The sequence below is a fragment of the Aspergillus campestris genome (assembly GCF_002847485.1).
Source record: "Aspergillus campestris IBT 28561 chromosome Unknown P168scaffold_2, whole genome shotgun sequence".
Classification (NCBI taxonomy): Eukaryota; Fungi; Ascomycota; class Eurotiomycetes; order Eurotiales; family Aspergillaceae; genus Aspergillus; species Aspergillus campestris.
The window spans coordinates 2,017,286-2,034,024 of NW_020194337.1; the positions used below are offsets into that span (position 1 = coordinate 2,017,286).

At 55.0% G+C, this 16,739-nt stretch overlaps 4 protein-coding genes across 4 annotated transcripts; 2 read left to right on the top strand and 2 right to left on the bottom strand.

The window, feature by feature from the left end:
• Positions 1-72: 72 nt before the first annotated feature.
• P168DRAFT_316086 (uncharacterized protein) lies at positions 73-3,366 on the bottom strand (the record flags this gene model as incomplete). The annotated part of the gene is made up of 4 exons (XM_024839961.1): positions 73-154; positions 212-1,731; positions 1,787-2,675; positions 2,834-3,366. The coding sequence occupies 4 exons, from the start codon at positions 3,364-3,366 to the stop codon at positions 73-75; spliced, it is 3,024 nt and encodes a 1,007-aa protein (XP_024696190.1).
• Positions 3,367-5,498: 2,132 nt separating this feature from the next.
• On the top strand, positions 5,499-6,029 carry P168DRAFT_316087 (uncharacterized protein; the record flags this gene model as incomplete). The annotated part of the gene is made up of 2 exons (XM_024839962.1): positions 5,499-5,691; positions 5,896-6,029. The coding sequence occupies 2 exons, from the start codon at positions 5,499-5,501 to the stop codon at positions 6,027-6,029; spliced, it is 327 nt and encodes a 108-aa protein (XP_024696191.1).
• Positions 6,030-10,029: 4,000 nt separating this feature from the next.
• On the top strand, positions 10,030-13,792 carry P168DRAFT_98636 (putative serine/threonine protein kinase (Kin4)). Its single transcript, XM_024842262.1, has 3 exons — positions 10,030-10,124; positions 10,353-11,651; positions 11,707-13,792. The coding sequence occupies exons 2-3, from the start codon at positions 10,383-10,385 to the stop codon at positions 13,597-13,599; spliced, it is 3,162 nt and encodes a 1,053-aa protein (XP_024696192.1). The 5' UTR covers positions 10,030-10,124; positions 10,353-10,382; the 3' UTR covers positions 13,600-13,792.
• A 1,398-nt stretch (positions 13,793-15,190) lies between these two features.
• Positions 15,191-16,640, bottom strand: mdm12 (ERMES complex subunit MDM12; the record flags this gene model as incomplete). Its single annotated transcript, XM_024836703.1, has 1 exon — positions 15,191-16,640. A coding segment is annotated over exon 1 (1,273 nt), but the record flags the coding sequence as incomplete, so codon positions are not given.
• Between the last annotated feature and the right edge of the window lie 99 nt (positions 16,641-16,739).

Here is a 16,739-nt window from a genome sequence, read left to right on the forward strand (position 1 = left end):
TCAATAACTCCAATCCAGCGCCGTGGTATAGTATAGGATACATGCAAATGTGGTGATAGTATTATACGGCTTCTAGCCCATTAAGGCCTGGAATGCTTTGCGCTCGGCTTCGATCTCCGCTTGGAGGCGGCGGGTTTGGCGGAGGGCGTGGTCACTGGTTCTGTTAGTATACTGATCAAAGTAAAGGGAATAAAGAGTGGGGGGGGCATACCGATCAGACTGCAACTCGGCCACGTCGATCTGCGCGCGGTTCATCCGGCTCACAACCTCCGACATCTCGACGTCCGCATCCCGCAGAAGCTTCTCCAGCTCCTTGACGCGGCGCTCGAGGGTCTCAGCCTGCACGACCCGCTCCAGCGGCACGCCGTCGCCGCTGGTGGTCTTGTCCAGACGAGGCGAGCGCGCCCCGAACGGCGAGTGCGGCGGGATGGGCGACAGGCCCATCGGGCTGCGGCCGCCGTTCTTCATGCGCATCAGCTGCGCGCTGTGCGTCTCCTCCAGCTGGTTGATCTCTTCCTCGTGGCGCGCCATCTCGTCCTCCGAGTACTGCTGCGCCAGCAACAGCGTGTCCTCCAGCTCCTTCAGGCGTGCCTGCATCTCGCTGATCCGCGACGCCGACAGCTGCTGGTCCTTCTCGCCCTTGCCGATCGCGTCCGCCAGCCGGCTGCGCAGCGAGCTGTTGGTGGCCAGCTGCTTCTGCACGTGCCGCGCGAGGTCGTCCGTGCGGCTGAGCGACGCCGCGAGCGGGCTGCTCGCGTCTTGCGGCGACTGCGCCATGCTGGCTTCGGCGTGCTCCCGGTCGGCCTGGAGCTGCGCGTACGCGGACTCCAGCGACGACGAGGTAGCCGTCACGGCGGCGAAGCCTTGGCGCTCGCCGTCGAGCTCCGCGGGCAGGTTGATGTCGTGCTCCTGCAGCAGGACCCGCAGGGAGGCGGTCTCCTGCTCCGCGCGGTCGAGGTCCATCTTGAGACCGCCGAGGCCCTTCTCACACTGCCATTTCTGGTTGAGGGCGTCTTCGGCCCGCCCACGCAGGTGGTTCACTTCCTCGCGCAGGTTGCGCACCTCGCGCTCGTAGCCCAGCCGGCGCGGCGAGCCCGACTGCTGCACGCGGGCCAGCTCCTGCTCCATGGCCCGCGAGCGCTTCTCGTACTGGCGTGCTTCGTGGGCCTGGCGCTCGACCAGGCGGCGCAGGGCCTCGTGGAGCGCATTGCGCTGCGCTTCGATGTCTTCGACGCGCTCGGCCAGGTCGCGCGTGTCGCGTTCCTTGCCGGACACGGAGTTCGACCGGGACAGCGAGCCCGAGCGCGAGAGCCCCGACGGTCCGTTGGGCTTCGAGTGCATCCGCGCCAGGGAGCTGGAGCGGGAGAGTCCCAGCCCCGAGGCGCGCCGGTTGGGCGCGCCTTCTTCCTCGGCGATGGACGCAAAGCGGGTCCCGTGCAGTTGGGCTAGGGAGGCGTTTTCGATCTTCAGCGCTTCGATCTCTTCCAGTAGCCGCTGCACCTCTGCGGGGTCGGAGGCCCCGCCGCCGCCGCCGCCGCCGCCACCTTGGCGGAGGATGTCGCGCTCGTTGCGGATCTGCTCCAGTTCTACCCGCATGGCGGTGAGCAGGTCTTCAAAGTTGTCCTTGATCTGTCGTTCCTCGCCGAGCTTTCGCCGCGTCGCGTCCAACGCGGCTTCAATCTCCCGAGTTTTCGAGGACAGATCGGAGAATTCGACTCGCTCGCGTCGAAGCTGTGATAAACATGTCAATGGCGGAGGGGGTGAGAGGAGGAGGGGAGAGAATTACCTGATGCACTTGCGACTCGAGGATGTGGATGTGCGACTCGGTGGCAGCCCGGCGCGCTCGTTCTTCTTGCCACCGCTGGGTGAGATCGGTCTTGAGCTGCGCGCGCTCCTGCTCCGCGGCGCGGCGGAACTTTTCCAGGTCGTCGGCCCGGCCATCGTAGGCGTACCGGATGGAGCTAGACCCCGAGTCCGAGAAGTAATCGCTCGTTCGGCGGTGGCTGGGCGTGTCCATGGGCATGTCCGACTGGAGCCGTTCGACCAGGTCTTCCAGCTCCATCTCCCGCCGAATGGAGCCGGCCAGCTCGGAGCTGATCTCGCGCAGTTCACTCTCGAGCTCGGTCACGTGGGCGTTGGAGGCGGACTCCAGCGCGCCCGCGCTGCTCAGGGAACCGTTGCGACCCGGCACGGGCCGATTGTCAAAGGGGATGGTGGTGGAGGGCGTGATGGCGTAGGAGCCACTCGGGAGCGAGGGAGGCATGGGGGAGTGTAGTGGGGATCGACCGGCGTCGGAGATCTCGGTGCTGGACGACTCGCCGCCGGGGGAGGAGGCGCCTCGAAAGCCAAAGAAGGAACTGATCTTATGGCCAGGGGTCTTGGGTTGTTTGGCGTCCACCACGCTACTCGACATGGACCGACCGGTGGCGCCGATGTGGAGAGGGGGCGGGCGGTGCGAGTTGGCGGGGGGATGTAAGCCCATGGTGGTGGCTCTCTTAGGGGTCGAGGAGCGGAGGACGGGGATGAAGGGTTCGCTGACGAGACGACTGTGCACCGGCGTCCCATTCGAGAACTGGGAACTATACTCGCGGCCGTGCTCGTCTTCTCCCGCGCCCGGGAACGGGGTCGAGGTGTCTATTCGAAGCGGGCCCGTGGATGGACCACCGCGGAAGAATCTAGGGAGTGATAAACGTGGGATTAGCTTTGACGCCGGGAAATTGACTATCGGAGATTCCATCCCACGCTCTAACTCCAGTGCGAGGGGGTGGAACACTCCGGTGACAAAAGAAAAGGAGTATGAGACGAAAGAACAAAGGGGGGTTCAACCACATACCTATTCTGACCCCGGGGAACAAAGGCGGAGGAACCGTCCTGTCCAGCAGGAGAGAGGAAAGCGCCAGAAGCACGGGAGGGGAAACGATGATGAGGGTCTGGTGGCGAACCATGAGAGACCGAGACAGACGGGGCCGCAGGAGTGTCGTCTCCGTCCGAGGATGGGAAGGAGGAGATAGTCGACGACCGATGATGAGAGGGAGGGGAGTTCACAGGGGCCACATTCTGGGGCAGCGGTTTCCTGCGCACGAGGGAATCAGAGCTAGGAGGGGAGATCGCAGACGGGAGCGGAGGATCGGTTGAGGAAAAGGCGGACGGAGAAGGATGCAGAGGAGGACGAGAAGGAGTTGGCCCAGGCTCAGGGACGGCGGATCCTTGACACTGTCGATGATAGGCGGCTGCACTTGACAGGGTCGTCGTAGTGGTGTTAATAGTGGCCGCTGGAGTCGTCGTCGTCGTCGTCTTGGTCGTCTTGGTTGGCGACGATAGTGATAAGCCTTCAGGAGCAGGCGGAGAAGCCCAGCCCGGGGCCATCGCAGCGTTTGGCTATGATTGGCGCACGCCAAAATAATTAAATCAAAATAAAATAATAAGAATAATAATAATAATATTGGGAAAGTTCAAAACTTCGAAGCGCAACAGAAACGGGAAGAGGAGGGCGGATCAGAAACAGTCGTTGGTCAATGAGCGCTGGATCGACACGACCCTCATGGTTGGCTGAGGAGCCTTGACTCCCTGAAGCACGGGCCGAGAGGGGGAAAAGGGAAGGAATGACACGCGCTGGATGGAGAATTAGGGGGGTTGGAGAAGCCAGTTAGGGTGAGGATTGGTAGGGAGAGACACTCAGGGGTTCGGGTTATCTCTTGGCTTTGGGACGGGGAGAGTGGATGATTGTCGCAAATAAGGATCTAGGATGGAGTAGGTAGTACCCTGGATAATACCCTGGAGACTTCCTCCGGTTAGATTAGTGCGATGAAGGAGAGGGAGAGACGGGCGAAAAGGAGAGGAAGGATTAGCGGTTCGAAGGGGAACAGACATTGCCTTAATTGGGGAAAAGTGGGGCTGTCTAAGGGACGAGTGGAGATGCAGAGTCCGACGACGACTACGAGTACGTACCTGGCCAGGGAAAAGGTTCCAAGGAGCAGGGATGTTGGATGCATTCATGACCTGAAGAAAGAATCATTAGTATGAAGGGGAGTCGGATGGACGAGAATAGGATAGACGGGAATAGTATCAGGAGGCTGACCGAACAAACAACCCTAACCGCCCGTGTACCACTGTGAAACAGAGCCCGCAGTGGATGCGATTATTGATGCTATATATGGATACTGTGGCTCACCAGCCAGGATAGAAGATAGAGGAACGACAAAGGAAATCAAGAGCAATCATGACTCCTGAATCTGTCCTTGGATATTGACTCCGATAGTCCTAGGTCGACCCCACCAATAGCTGATATATGCAGACCAGAATAGTATAGATCGTCCATCTCCATGATAATAATCCTGCACCTACATCCTTCAGGGCTGGGACTCCGGGTTCATGTTGGATATCTCTATGGAGAGTGGGTGTGACTTTTACTTCTCTATAAATATAAATCAATATATATAGATCATGAAATATAAATCAATAAATAAATCAATAAATAAATCGATAAATATTATGAAAGTCAAATCGAACTGTCAAACCAGCACATGCCATCTCAATCACAAATAGATACTCAGATCATATCATGACACAATTCTCCGTCGAGCATCTAGATCCATATCGCTATTAGTCTAGCTCTATAGTTAGCACTGCATATGTGTTAGGGTTACCTTAGATTCATACTCTGCCCTCCCAGCCTGGACCACAAAGAGGCCAAACCGACAACTTGCTAATATATGTATCTATTTAAGGACTGTATTTATCCAGTCTTTTTTTGGGAGTTTACTATCAACACGGTTAGTGACTCTCAGGATCTTGATATATAATGTACATTACGTCCCAGACCCCCTGTCACACAACCAGCATGTTGTATCTGTGTGTACCATGGATATAAGCGATCATGACAGAACCCTCTTCGATACTATTGACCACCCTGTTATCCTATGGGTTGGTAACGGATTGAAGACTGCACTATAGTATGAGCATATATACACCTTGTACGGAAAAGGCCCAGCAAGCTTGAAATGCAGCATGATCTCGACACCTTGCAGTATTGTCAAGCAAGTAGATGTTGGTGATAATCAGCCAATGAAACTTGGGATACCAATCAGACCCTTATGCTCGAATAGTCAAGTGAGTAGGTCTTTTGTTCAAGTATATGGAGAGTTTATAACCTATTTGCTGTTATGCTTGGATACTATTCTCCCTCAATTCTTCTCTAATCCGTTCATCAATCATGTCTTCTTCGACAAAGTACAGCCCAGACATGATTCTCATTCTGCAGTCAATGCTTACCACAGCCCTTCTATCCTGTTCTCGAAAAGGTTCCCCTCTACGCGCGGCAAACTTCCTCGTGGCTTGCGTCGCATCATATTGGCAGTACACGGTTATCAATGAAAATGATGCAAGTATGGCGTCTAAAGTAGGGGTAGTGATGTTCAACATTCTATCGCTGTTACACACTACGAATCTTCTCCTGGTCCTCCGGCTAGATGCTCCCTCCATGACTCCCCGAATCAAAAATGGACACACCCACACCCCCTGATCTCTGCTGCGCCGACTCTCCGCCGACTCCCGCGCAGTCGGCACACCCTGATAGATCTGCAGACCAAGGGAGTCCCTCCCATCCCGAAGCTCTGGTCATCGCATCGCTGTGCGTTATCCTCCGACAGATAGCCATCCCTCCCATCCCGAAGCTCTGGTCATCGCATCGCTGTGCGTTATCCTCCGACAGATAGCCATCATGACATGGCAAACCCTGCTGGCCAACCTGGGAATCTAGTTCATCCATCAGCACGCCAGCATAAGCCACCCACACCCAACATCATTCCACCACGGAACAACCCTAACCTTTCACGCCATAGGCCCCGTCTTAGCTTGGGCCATCCACGCCACTTTTTCAAGGTGACGCTTACGCAGTCTTCTGCGCCGCAGGGGGCGCAAGCGAAGAATTCGGATTCTTCGCCGATATCACAGCTGATTCTATCCGGGGATGCATGGACAAGAACTTCTTTTCCTCTGCGTTCATCACCTACGCTGTCATGAAGTGGTGAGTGCGGACTCGCGCTGTCATAGTCATGGTAATGATGGTTCGGACCCCCGCCGCCATCTCATATTCACTGCTTCTACGGCTGCCTTGTTGCCTCGACGGTGGAGATTGGCGTTCACTGCACGTTTCCGGAGACGATATACACGGAGAGCTTTTACGAAGAGCAAGGGGAAAAGCCAGAGCTCTATGAAGTATCGAGGGCACCGTGGACGACGGCGGGGTCCAGTCTGCTGGTGAGATTGCGAGGGGGGTATTGTCGGGGTTGGATGCCGAAAAGCACTTTATTACGACTGGTCTGCAGACGATATGTCTTTTGAATAATATGCGTGGCTCGAGTCCGTCTGGTTCGCCTTTTATGGACTCGATGCTTGGGTTTGGATGGCGGTTGGTTTGGCCGTTTGGCCGTTTGTACGGAGGCATCTTGATAGGTGACTGCTTGCTTTGGAAGGGGGCGGAGGATAGTTCGATACTATAGTATGGATAATACTAGCTTTGCTTGAATTGTAAATCAGTGTATCTATATCCATTATGGATATGGGTGGTTGTCCTTTGGATTGTTTACTTAGGGCGGGACTAGAAGTGCATTGTTCTAATCAATTGAATCATCGAATAGAATTAGATGAAAACATAGACAGTGGCAGCACAATGAGAGTTGGCAGCAAGGTGATATTAATCAGACACGTTCATACTACTCACCATTATTCACTAATCATACACCACATGCAGAGCGTAAAACATACATTAATATCCTCGAGTACCTATAGAAGCATAACTAATGCACAGCTTCCAACGCAAGCCCTTGCATCCCTGTTTCGCAACTACCCGTGCCGCAGCAGCAGCCCAGCCAGCCTTCAAACGGTTTATCTGATATGATTAGGTTGTTTGTTCCGCCAGCAACGGTTTCATCCCTTGTTAGATGCAGCCTTTGCTTGAATGTAGAGGTACAACAGCTGTTACATGTTGGTGCAGTCGTTTTGGGGAGATTCAGGGTACATACTGTTTTCCAGTTTCAGCTGGTTGTGCATGTTGCAGTGTGGTGCTTCTGTGGATTTGTACTTTTGATGATTTTATGTCGGTGGATAGGGCTAGATTAGGGTCGTTGCATATTGTTGAAGGGGTGGTTAGTAGGGCTGTTATCTTTGGAGGTTGAGGAATATATATATGCTGGTGGACGTTGGTTGGTTATATTGGAGATTGAATGATATAGAGGTGACCTGCTATGTATACTGTGGTTTGAGGTAAAACTATTCTGTAAATAGTGGGCAGTTGTCTGATGCGGATAGATAGATATATAGTACCTTACCGTAGTTTAGTAGACTCGACCTGCCGATTGGATGAGATAATTGTCAGTAGGATGGCAGACATACAACCCCCTAGTCTTCTACTCCATACGCAAGCTGTATAACAAGGTCCAGCCCCTTGTGTGACACCACCGCGGCGTTACTGGGGTAATAGCATGGGGATACAGGGTCCCGGTACCTGTAACGAGCATGCGAGGGGTCTAGTTTCCTGGGGAACGGGTGATACTGTCACATAGTAGACTGTGTACTACTACTTTGCTTGGGTTTGGAGGATGGATAGACGGGATGATGATGCGAAGATGATGCTGTGGGTGAGATGGTGATAGTGAGTAGGGTTTCTTCAGGTGAGATGGGTCAAGGCTGGAAGAGAGTTTGTGGAGGATGCAAGGTGTTGATTGAGTTTGGTGGGGTGTATGGAGGTGAGATGTGTAGATGGGTAGATTAGGGACTAGTTTGGTGATGGTTGATGGGGAATGACATGGTATGGTGGGTGGACTGACTTTGATACCTTGATTGTCGACGGATATTGGCTTCAGGGTTGGGAGGGATGTTTATTGATTGACAATAAATCCCTTGATTGGTGAAGGTGGGGGATTTAGATATCCTGGTTTCAAGATGGTTCCTATTGTGGTCGGCTATTCTACATTGCTGTCGCTTGTCACAGAGGACTATAGATATTCCTGCCTATTATATAGAGTATGTTGATATGCGAGATGATAACTTAAGATAAGTCTTATCGATATGATCCATCTATCAAGGAGAATTAAGCTCTCTTGAGTCTGACGAGTGGCGAACCTCGTAACCGATATAGACTATCGAGAGCTGAGAACCATGGTTCAGTTGCATAAGCATGATAGTCCCTTGGTTTTGTAAAATTAGTTGGATTGGCTGAATTAGAGTCGGTGAGTTCAGTTGCCAACGCATTGAACGGAATGAAGTATCCTGCATAATGTCATCCTACCTAGGGATTTCATATGTTTGACCTCTTGATATCGATGCAGGAAACAACTCCCATCCAATGAAGAACAAGACCAAAGCTCCAGCGGGGATGAACCTCCAAGGTTTGATGAGGATCGACTGCCCCAGACGCTTTAGCAACTTCTTGTGCCGGGTGATGAAACAGTGGTTCTTCCCCTTATTCTTGTTCAGTATTCAGGATTTCCTCTCCTCGTTAGTATTACTATTACTATTGATTCAATCATATCCGGGTGAAGTGGTGGTACGCCGCAAGGAGCCACGTTGCCTGGATAACAACAGCTATATGTACTTTGTCTTGATCCTGGCGATTCCCCCCAATCCAGTCCCAAAGTGTAAACAGGGTAGATGGTGTTCTATAATTATCCAGATAATCTAAATAAATTACAATCCTCATCGCTACCCGCCATTGACCCGCTTTCTGCTTGGTTTGACTGGTTAGTGGTGAGAAGCATCCATCGTCTCTATCCGGAGTATCAAGTATCAAAGTATCAATTCCGTCTCCCTTTCCTCCCTTCAGTCCCTTGGGTCTGATTGTTTTGTTATGGTTATTCTTTGAGGCTCCTATTTGTTTATTTGATATGATTTCTTGTTATCCTGTCCCAAGTAAAGATTACTGATATCCCCGCTAAGCGCTCGCGCTGCTTTCCCTCTTCTCATCTCCCCCTCTCGCCTTTCATTTCCCCCATTCGATCACGATCCTCGTCTTGTCCTTCCCGTCTGGTCTTTCACTCTGGACTTGATGATTTAAACGACAAAAAAAAAACAGGAATAACTCGGAAATAATAAGAAAACAAGGGAGTAATAAGTTGAATAATTATAAAAATAGGAATCAATAAAATAAAAGACAAGAAAGAAGAGAAAAATCAGGAAGAAAGAAGAATAAAAACAAAGAGCGTGGTGGCTCTCATTTCGCGCCTCCCGAGGCTGCTTTTCTTTCCCTTTCCCGCGTTGGTCGCTCTTGTTTCTCCGATTCCCCTCAAGTCCACCTCCAGTCTGGTCCTCTTCCTTCCAACCCCCCTCAGAGGATTTCGTCTTCCCTTCAGCTTCCTACCCAATTCCGTCCTTGGGTTTCGGGGTTCTTGTCAAGCGACGTGAGATCATTCTGCAGTGCAGAGATCTTACCCTCCCTGTTTCGCCAGAGCCTTCCCCCGTCCGCGCTCCCCAAGGAGAAGAGAAGAGAAGGGACATAACAGAGGAGAAAAGAAGAAACAGAAGAAGAAGAAGAAGAAAGGAAAAATCGCCAATTCAACAAGCGAGCGCCTTGACGCGCGTTTCTCGCCTCTCAATTCCATCGCTCATTGCTTTTTCTGCTTGCTGTTCTCTGGGAATCCTTCGTCATCATTCCCGGCGATTGCACTTCTACCCCTGACCTGGTGTCCTTTGGCATTCCAAACGAACCTCCCTCGCTGTCGCTGGTCTTCGATCCGTCTGGTTTGTCGCTGCTCTTCGCTGTCAGTCCCTCTCTCATCCCCACGCCGTCCTTCCCCCCCTGATCGGGGGTTGGTACCCTTCCGCCGACCTGCGGCTTTTCTGACTCGGTACGATTCAATTTAGCTGCCCGACCGACCAATTTCCGAAATCCAACCAGAATTTTCGCATTACGGAAAACAAGCTGGACAAAAAAGGATCCAACAGCCGAGGGCTTCAACGCTGGAGGGCATTGACGTGTCGAACTGTCGTCGCCGATCGTAATTGGTCAAGCGCAGTCCTGCGATCGGTCGCGTCTGATTGACGGGTGTCTCGAGAGGCTGTCACGGACCGCGTTGTAGCTGTCCAGCCAGCCTGTATTTGAGGCTCCGTTGCGCCGTCATTCTCCGAAGGTATGCATACCTCTTACCTTTCTTCCCCCCCTCTCCCACATTCCACCCACCCCGCCCACTACATATCCTTCCCTTGTCTATTCGAACTCCCCGCTCGGGACCCCCGGTCTCTCGATTCCACGATGTTGCGTTAAGTCGGTTGATGCCCTGGACTTCTTCCAGCACGTGGAATTCTGAAATTGATTGGTATCCCGGACCACTCCAGACAGCGCGCTAAGTTTGAAACAGTCCCCGTCTCCCCCGACAGGTTCTTCGGCTATGAGCGACCTCCAATCGCAGTCTCTGCCGCCTCCCAGCCATGCTTCCCCCGCCGTAACCTCCGGAGCGCTGTCGTCCCCCCAGAGCGGGAACCGCCCGCCCATCCTCCCCGATCTCTCCGGGGAACCCCCCGTGGCCCCGCCACGCACGTCCTCGGCCCATCGGAACCACGAGAAGGTGCCCGGGTCCCGTCGGAAGAAGAGCAGAGGGGACGAGCGAGGCACCAGCCACCCCGAGAAGAAGGGCGACGATTCGCGTTCGCGCCGACACGCCGCCCAGGCGCCCGAGGATTCCTCGCGAGGAACCGGAGGGACGAATACCCACGACCAAGGTCCGTCGGACCCCGGGGCCTTGATGAAGGAGTCGAGCGCGGTGATCAACGCGGTCATGGTGAGCGACCCCGCGGTGGACGTCGAGCGTGAACGGGCGCGTGCGTCCGGGAAATCGACCTCCCCCCCCGCCGAGAGTGGCCCCGCCGCCGGGCTGGCCTTGGTCGGCAGCGACGGGGTGGACGATGGAGGACGCGGCGGACTGCGCAGTCGACACGATTACACCGAGCACACCGTCAAGCGCAAGGAGACCACCTTCGGCCAATATATCCTGGGACAGACGTTGGGCGAGGGCGAGTTCGGCAAGGTCAAATTGGGGTGGAAGCGCGATGGCACCTCCATCCAGGTGGCCATCAAGCTCATCCGGCGGGAGACGCTGGGGTCCAATCCCAGCCGGCTTCCCAAGATCTACCGCGAGATCGCCATCTTGCGGGACCTGGCCCACCCCAACATCGTGCGGTTACATGAGATGGTCGAGACGGATCGCCACATTGGAATCATCATGGAGTATGCGTCGGGCGGCGAGCTGTTCGACTACATCCTGAACAATCGGTACCTCAAAGACAATTCCGCGCGACGGCTGTTCGCCCAGCTGGTGTCCGGCGTCGGCTATCTCCACAAGAAGGGCATCGTCCACCGCGATCTGAAGCTGGAGAATCTCCTGCTGGATCGCAACCGCAACATCATCATCACGGATTTCGGCTTTGCGAACACCTTTGACCCGTTCGATGAGTTGGGCGATGAGATCGAGTACAACCTCACCAACAAGGACTACGTCAAGCGGATGCGCCTGGACAAGATCAACATGAAGGGCGTGCGCCGGGGGGACCTGATGCAGACCAGCTGTGGCAGTCCGTGCTACGCCGCACCGGAACTCGTCGTCAGCGATTCCCTCTACACGGGGCGGAAAGTGGACGTCTGGAGCTGCGGTGTGATTCTGGTAAGTGATGCCAGGGGACGGAGGAAGGGGATCAACCGAGGCTAACGTTCTTCAGTATGCGATGCTCGCCGGCTATCTCCCCTTTGACGACGATCCGGCGAACCCCGACGGTGATAACATCAACCTGCTGTACAAGTACATCGTCACGACCCCGCTCACCTTCCCCGAATACGTGACCCCCCATGCGCGAGACCTGTTGCGACGGATCCTCGTCCCGGACCCGCGGAAGCGCGCCGATCTGTTCGAAGTGGCACGGCACAGCTGGCTGAGCGAATTCTCGCATATCGTGTCGCATATCACGAGCAGCACCACCCAGGTCAGCGACATTGCGAACACGACGGTTCCCCAGGAGAAACCCCGGGAAGCGCCGTCGCTGGCGCGAAGTGCGTCGGTCAAAGAACCCCCCAAGAGCCATCCGAGCACGATCCCCTCGGTGGGAGCCCTGCTGCACCAGTCCGGAGACATCTCGCAAGACCACTCGAGTGACCGATCCAAGACCTCCCGCGACACGAAGCGGCGGACGGTCCAGGTGGAATACGTGGCTCCGCAGTCCCAAACCACACGGGGTGAGGCCCCCACCGACCTCAAGATCGTCTCCCCTCCACAGGCCGGCCCTGTTGAGGTTGCACCGCCCCGGATTCGCTCCAACAGTCAAGACGCCGCCACCAGCCTCCCGTACGGCATCGTGCCCCAGGATGCCTCGATGGAACAACCCAAACGCAAGGCCCCCTCGGGTGCCATGCCGAGCCGTCCCCCGGGTGGACACCTGCCGCGATCCACATCCGAGTCGACGCCCCTCACCGCGACGGCGACGGGGCCGCCCACGTCTCACCCGGCGCGCCCTCCGACCGGCGGATCGATGACCTCGTTCAACGGGGGTCGCTTACCATCGCGGGGATCCTACGGGCTGCCGGTGGCGCCCACGGTGGCGCAGACCAACGCGGAAGGCCGGTTGGCCCAGCCGAAGAGCAAGCAGTACCAGATCTCGGGCCCGATCCCGCAAGACCAGTCGATCGGCCGCCCCAGCGCCCAGCCGCTTCCACCGCGGTTCAATGCCACGCCCCAGCAGGAGCCGCCCAAGGGACATAAGCGGTCCAACACCGTGTCGGGCATTAGCGAGAAGCTCTTCATGCGGACTGGGTCCATCTTTGGTGGCCGTGGGGGACAGAGCAACTCTCGCCAAAAGGCCAAACGTCCGCCTCCCACCAGTATGAGAGAGCCTTACGGGGGCGACGATAGCCGGATGTCCGTGGACTCGCGCCGGTCGATGTACGGCCGCAAGACGAGCGAGGCGGGCAGCGATAGCCGGCCGCGCCGGTTCTCCCTCCTCCCGCCGTCCTTTTCTTTGAAGGGCCTCTCCTCCAGCCGATCGCAGACCCCCGATGAGGACCCGCACGCCGAGCAACCGCCGGATCACCGTCTCCAGCAACCTCCCTCGACCGGAGCGATTCGACCGCGCGCGCGTGCAACAAGCTACGCCGCTCCTGACGCCATGAGCAACTCTCCCGAGGGCGCCCCGGCGGATGAGGTAGTGGACCAGGACGAGCCCCTCAACGACCCGTCGCGCATCGAACAGCACATCTCCGAGCTGCACGGGATGCCGTCCAGCACGTACCAACCAACCTACAGCAGCGCGTCCGCCGAGCAAGTCTACCCCAACCACGAGCACGACCACTACTACCGACACCGGTACGCCAACCATTCCACGCCGTCCTACTACGACGACTACAACGGTCCTGGTCCGTACTCGGCCACCCCGCGACAGTCTACGCAAACCGGCCGCTCCGGACGGGGGTCGGGCGTGTTGCACAAGAACCACCGGAAGTTCGCCGACGCCTACGAGTACGAGCGCGATCTGTCGCACCAGCCGGGCAGTTCGGGCGCGGCCAGGAAAGTCATGGACTTTTTCCGTCGACGTGCGAAGTCTCGGGTCGGGGACGACCGGTAGTGGTCTTTGTTTGCCTTGGCCTTTCCTCTTAACTTTGGAAGGTCGACAGCGACGGCTTTTGGTTTATTGGTTTGCCTGTAACAGAACGGCAGATATCACCGAGAAGCAGGGCATTCCCATCCCCATCTCTTTTTCTCACCTTTTCTTTCGTGATTCAATTGAATATCGAATATATGGTCCATACACGTCAGTCTGGACCTGCGGCGTCTTCCCGGAGGACTCAGACTCCCACTCAAAACAAAACTACAGACGAATCACTCACTTCCAAGGAGGAATGGCTCTGAGATAGTAAGATCTCCAGAGCAGACAGAGCAGAGCAGAGCGGTCATTTGGATACCCGATACCGATACCCTTTGATACCCACGCAGTTTTCGCCTCCTCCCTTATGTTTGTTTGTTTGAATGTTTGTTGTTGCATGCGGCCATTGCTATTGTCGTCGGTTTATCGTATTGTATCAGCCAGCAACATACACACATACATACATACCTACCATTCCATACCATATCATACCGCTCTATTGCATTTTCCCCCCTTTTCCTGCTTGAAATCTTATTTCTGTTCTTTCCTGATGATTTCTTCTTTTTTTTATCTTCTTTTTTTTCTGACTTTTGCTTTTTACCCAATCAATCCGTGTCTCGAATAAAGTTATCATTATCAATATTTATTTCCTTTGTGAACAGCTTTTTTTATCCTATTCATCTCTTATCTACTTTTTACTTTTTCATCTTATTTCTATGTGTTGATTCATTCGCCCTGTCTTTATAATGCATGGAATTGTAAATTGACCTCACTTATCTTATCTTATCTTTCTCCCTCCCTCTTGTTCTATGGAGGGGAGGGATGGAAATAAACCACTTTCTATTTCTTCACTTAGTTATTGCTTTTACTGTAGCTTTTGGGGGTTAGATCGAGTAGGTAGGGTTGAGTGAGAGGTTATTTAATTCCCTTGGTAGGTTTCTACGTATCATGTTTATGGGGCTTTTCCCCCCCCCCATCCCTGTCACAGTATACTTCGTCTCGTCCTTGGCTCAGGGGTGAGTTCAATTGACGAGCTCTGTGTGACCCGTTAGTTACAGTAGCTAGCTAGCTAGCTGGGTGGGTGGGTAGTAGGTAGGTAGTAGTAGGTAGTAGTAGGTAGGCGTATACAAGTCTAGCTAGTAAGTGGTGTTCTGGAATAAGCGTTCTGTAGATAACTAACTACCTAGTTTCTTGGGCTGATGAGTCTGTGCGTTGATGGAGGTAGGTAGGGAGGTAGGAGGCCGTTACCTTAAGGACCCTAATATATAGATATAGATGGATGGATAGGGAATGGAATAGATAGAGAGCTTGTAGAGTTAGTGTGGCTTTGACGTACTGGTAGTTGTGTGTCGCAATATAAGGGTGTTGGTTACCTATGGAAGGTTAATCACAAAGTGCAAAGGCGTCTTGATATCTATCTTTCTGAGCCGAGGGAGATATGATTCTTGTTGACGCTGTGTAGTATGTACTGTGTACTACGTGGGTATTATCTAGGTGATGTAGGTATGTAGATGGAAGTTAGATCTGGCATTAGGCCTGTAAATGTCTTGATTTATTTCATTGATAGACGATGAGAGAGTATTATGTACAACATGCACTACTGTATTTCCTATTTACAGCACTAACCCTATGGTAAATCCTACCATGACCAGCCTATGACAGGCCTTAACTCTTACCCAGTAGATATAGATGACTATATCAAAAACGTCCAGAAACTAGGAAACACCAACTCCTCCTCGAAAATGCGCCGCACCTGCGCCAGCACAAAGCGCTCTACCTTGCCCACGTTCTTCAGCACCTGCTTGCCGTCTTCTTTGCGGCCGATTTCGCTCTCCACGCGGATCTCCTGCAGCAGGCCGCCGCTGTGCCGTTTCGGCGAGGTTGGTTGCTGTTGCTGTTGCTGGTGCCCGGTGGAGGAAGAACGCGTCGGGTCTTGGTGGGTGAGTTCGGAGCCGATGAGGGCGTCTGCGTCCTCAGCCGAGAGGAAGCAGAAGTGGACGCGCCGGCGGATGTAGGCTATCACGGCTACGCCGTCGAAGGTTAGGCCTGTGACGTTGAGTTTGAGGGGGAGGCCTGCGAAGCTGGGCATGGGGTAGTCGAGGAGGATCTCCGCTGTGAGGGACAGCCGGATGTCGCCGGCGTATTTGGCGTGGCAGAGGACTTGGAAGTCTTCGGGGCGGCGCTCGCGCATGCGCGGGGGGAGGCGCATGGGAGAGGTTTCGTGGTCTGGTTCGGCCGGGGGGTTGGAGGTGCTAGACTCGCTGTTGTGGGAGCCTGGATTGCTGTTGTGGTGGGAATGGGATCGTGGGTGGGTGCTTGATGTGGAGGGTCGTGATGTGGGGGGATTGCTGGAGTCGACGTCCCCACTCCCTGTCTGGCGGTTGTTGGGGTTTGGTGCCGTGGGTTCCGTGGCCCAGTTGTTGGCAAACGGCGTGCCGCCTGCCACGGCGGCGAGGGGCGTCTGTGTGCCGGACAATGCGCCCAAGGACATGAGGTGGTAGCCGAGGGTGGAGGTGCCGACGGGGATGCCGGGGGTGCCCGCGCGGGGGAGGAAATGCGGGTTGAGGTGGTCCATGGGGGACCGCAGGCCCGACGGGGGCGGTTCGCCGAAGGGGTCGCGGAGTCGCTGGTTGGTCCTGGCTAGCTCATCCCGGGAGTCGAGGAATTCCGAGTGTGTCCGACCCCAACTGCTCCCGTCCTCGTGGGCCGAGACCAGCTCCTCGGAGGTGTCGGAGATCGCGTCATCGTCCTCGTCCTCCTCGTAGAAATCGGCGAACGGTTCGCATAGATCCTTGATCTCCAGATCAGGGGCGATCGTACCGAAGTCGAAGGAGTGGACGTGCACGGAGCGAATGAACCGCGGGAGGGCGACTTGCTGGAACTTGTCGTGGATGAAGGAACGGATGCGCTCTGCCAGGGCCTCGCCGTCCGGACCGGAGGTGGCTGCGCGCCAATCGACTTCGATGGACATCACATGTGCTGAGAGGGCGAAGAAACACAATCCCGGCGGGGGGGAGTCGCCAGGAAGGACATATCGAGGAGGAAAAGGAAGAGGAAGAGAAGGTGACGTCCGAGTCTAGAATGAGAATCCCCGGTCACGCCCGGTCACGTGCAGCCAGCCC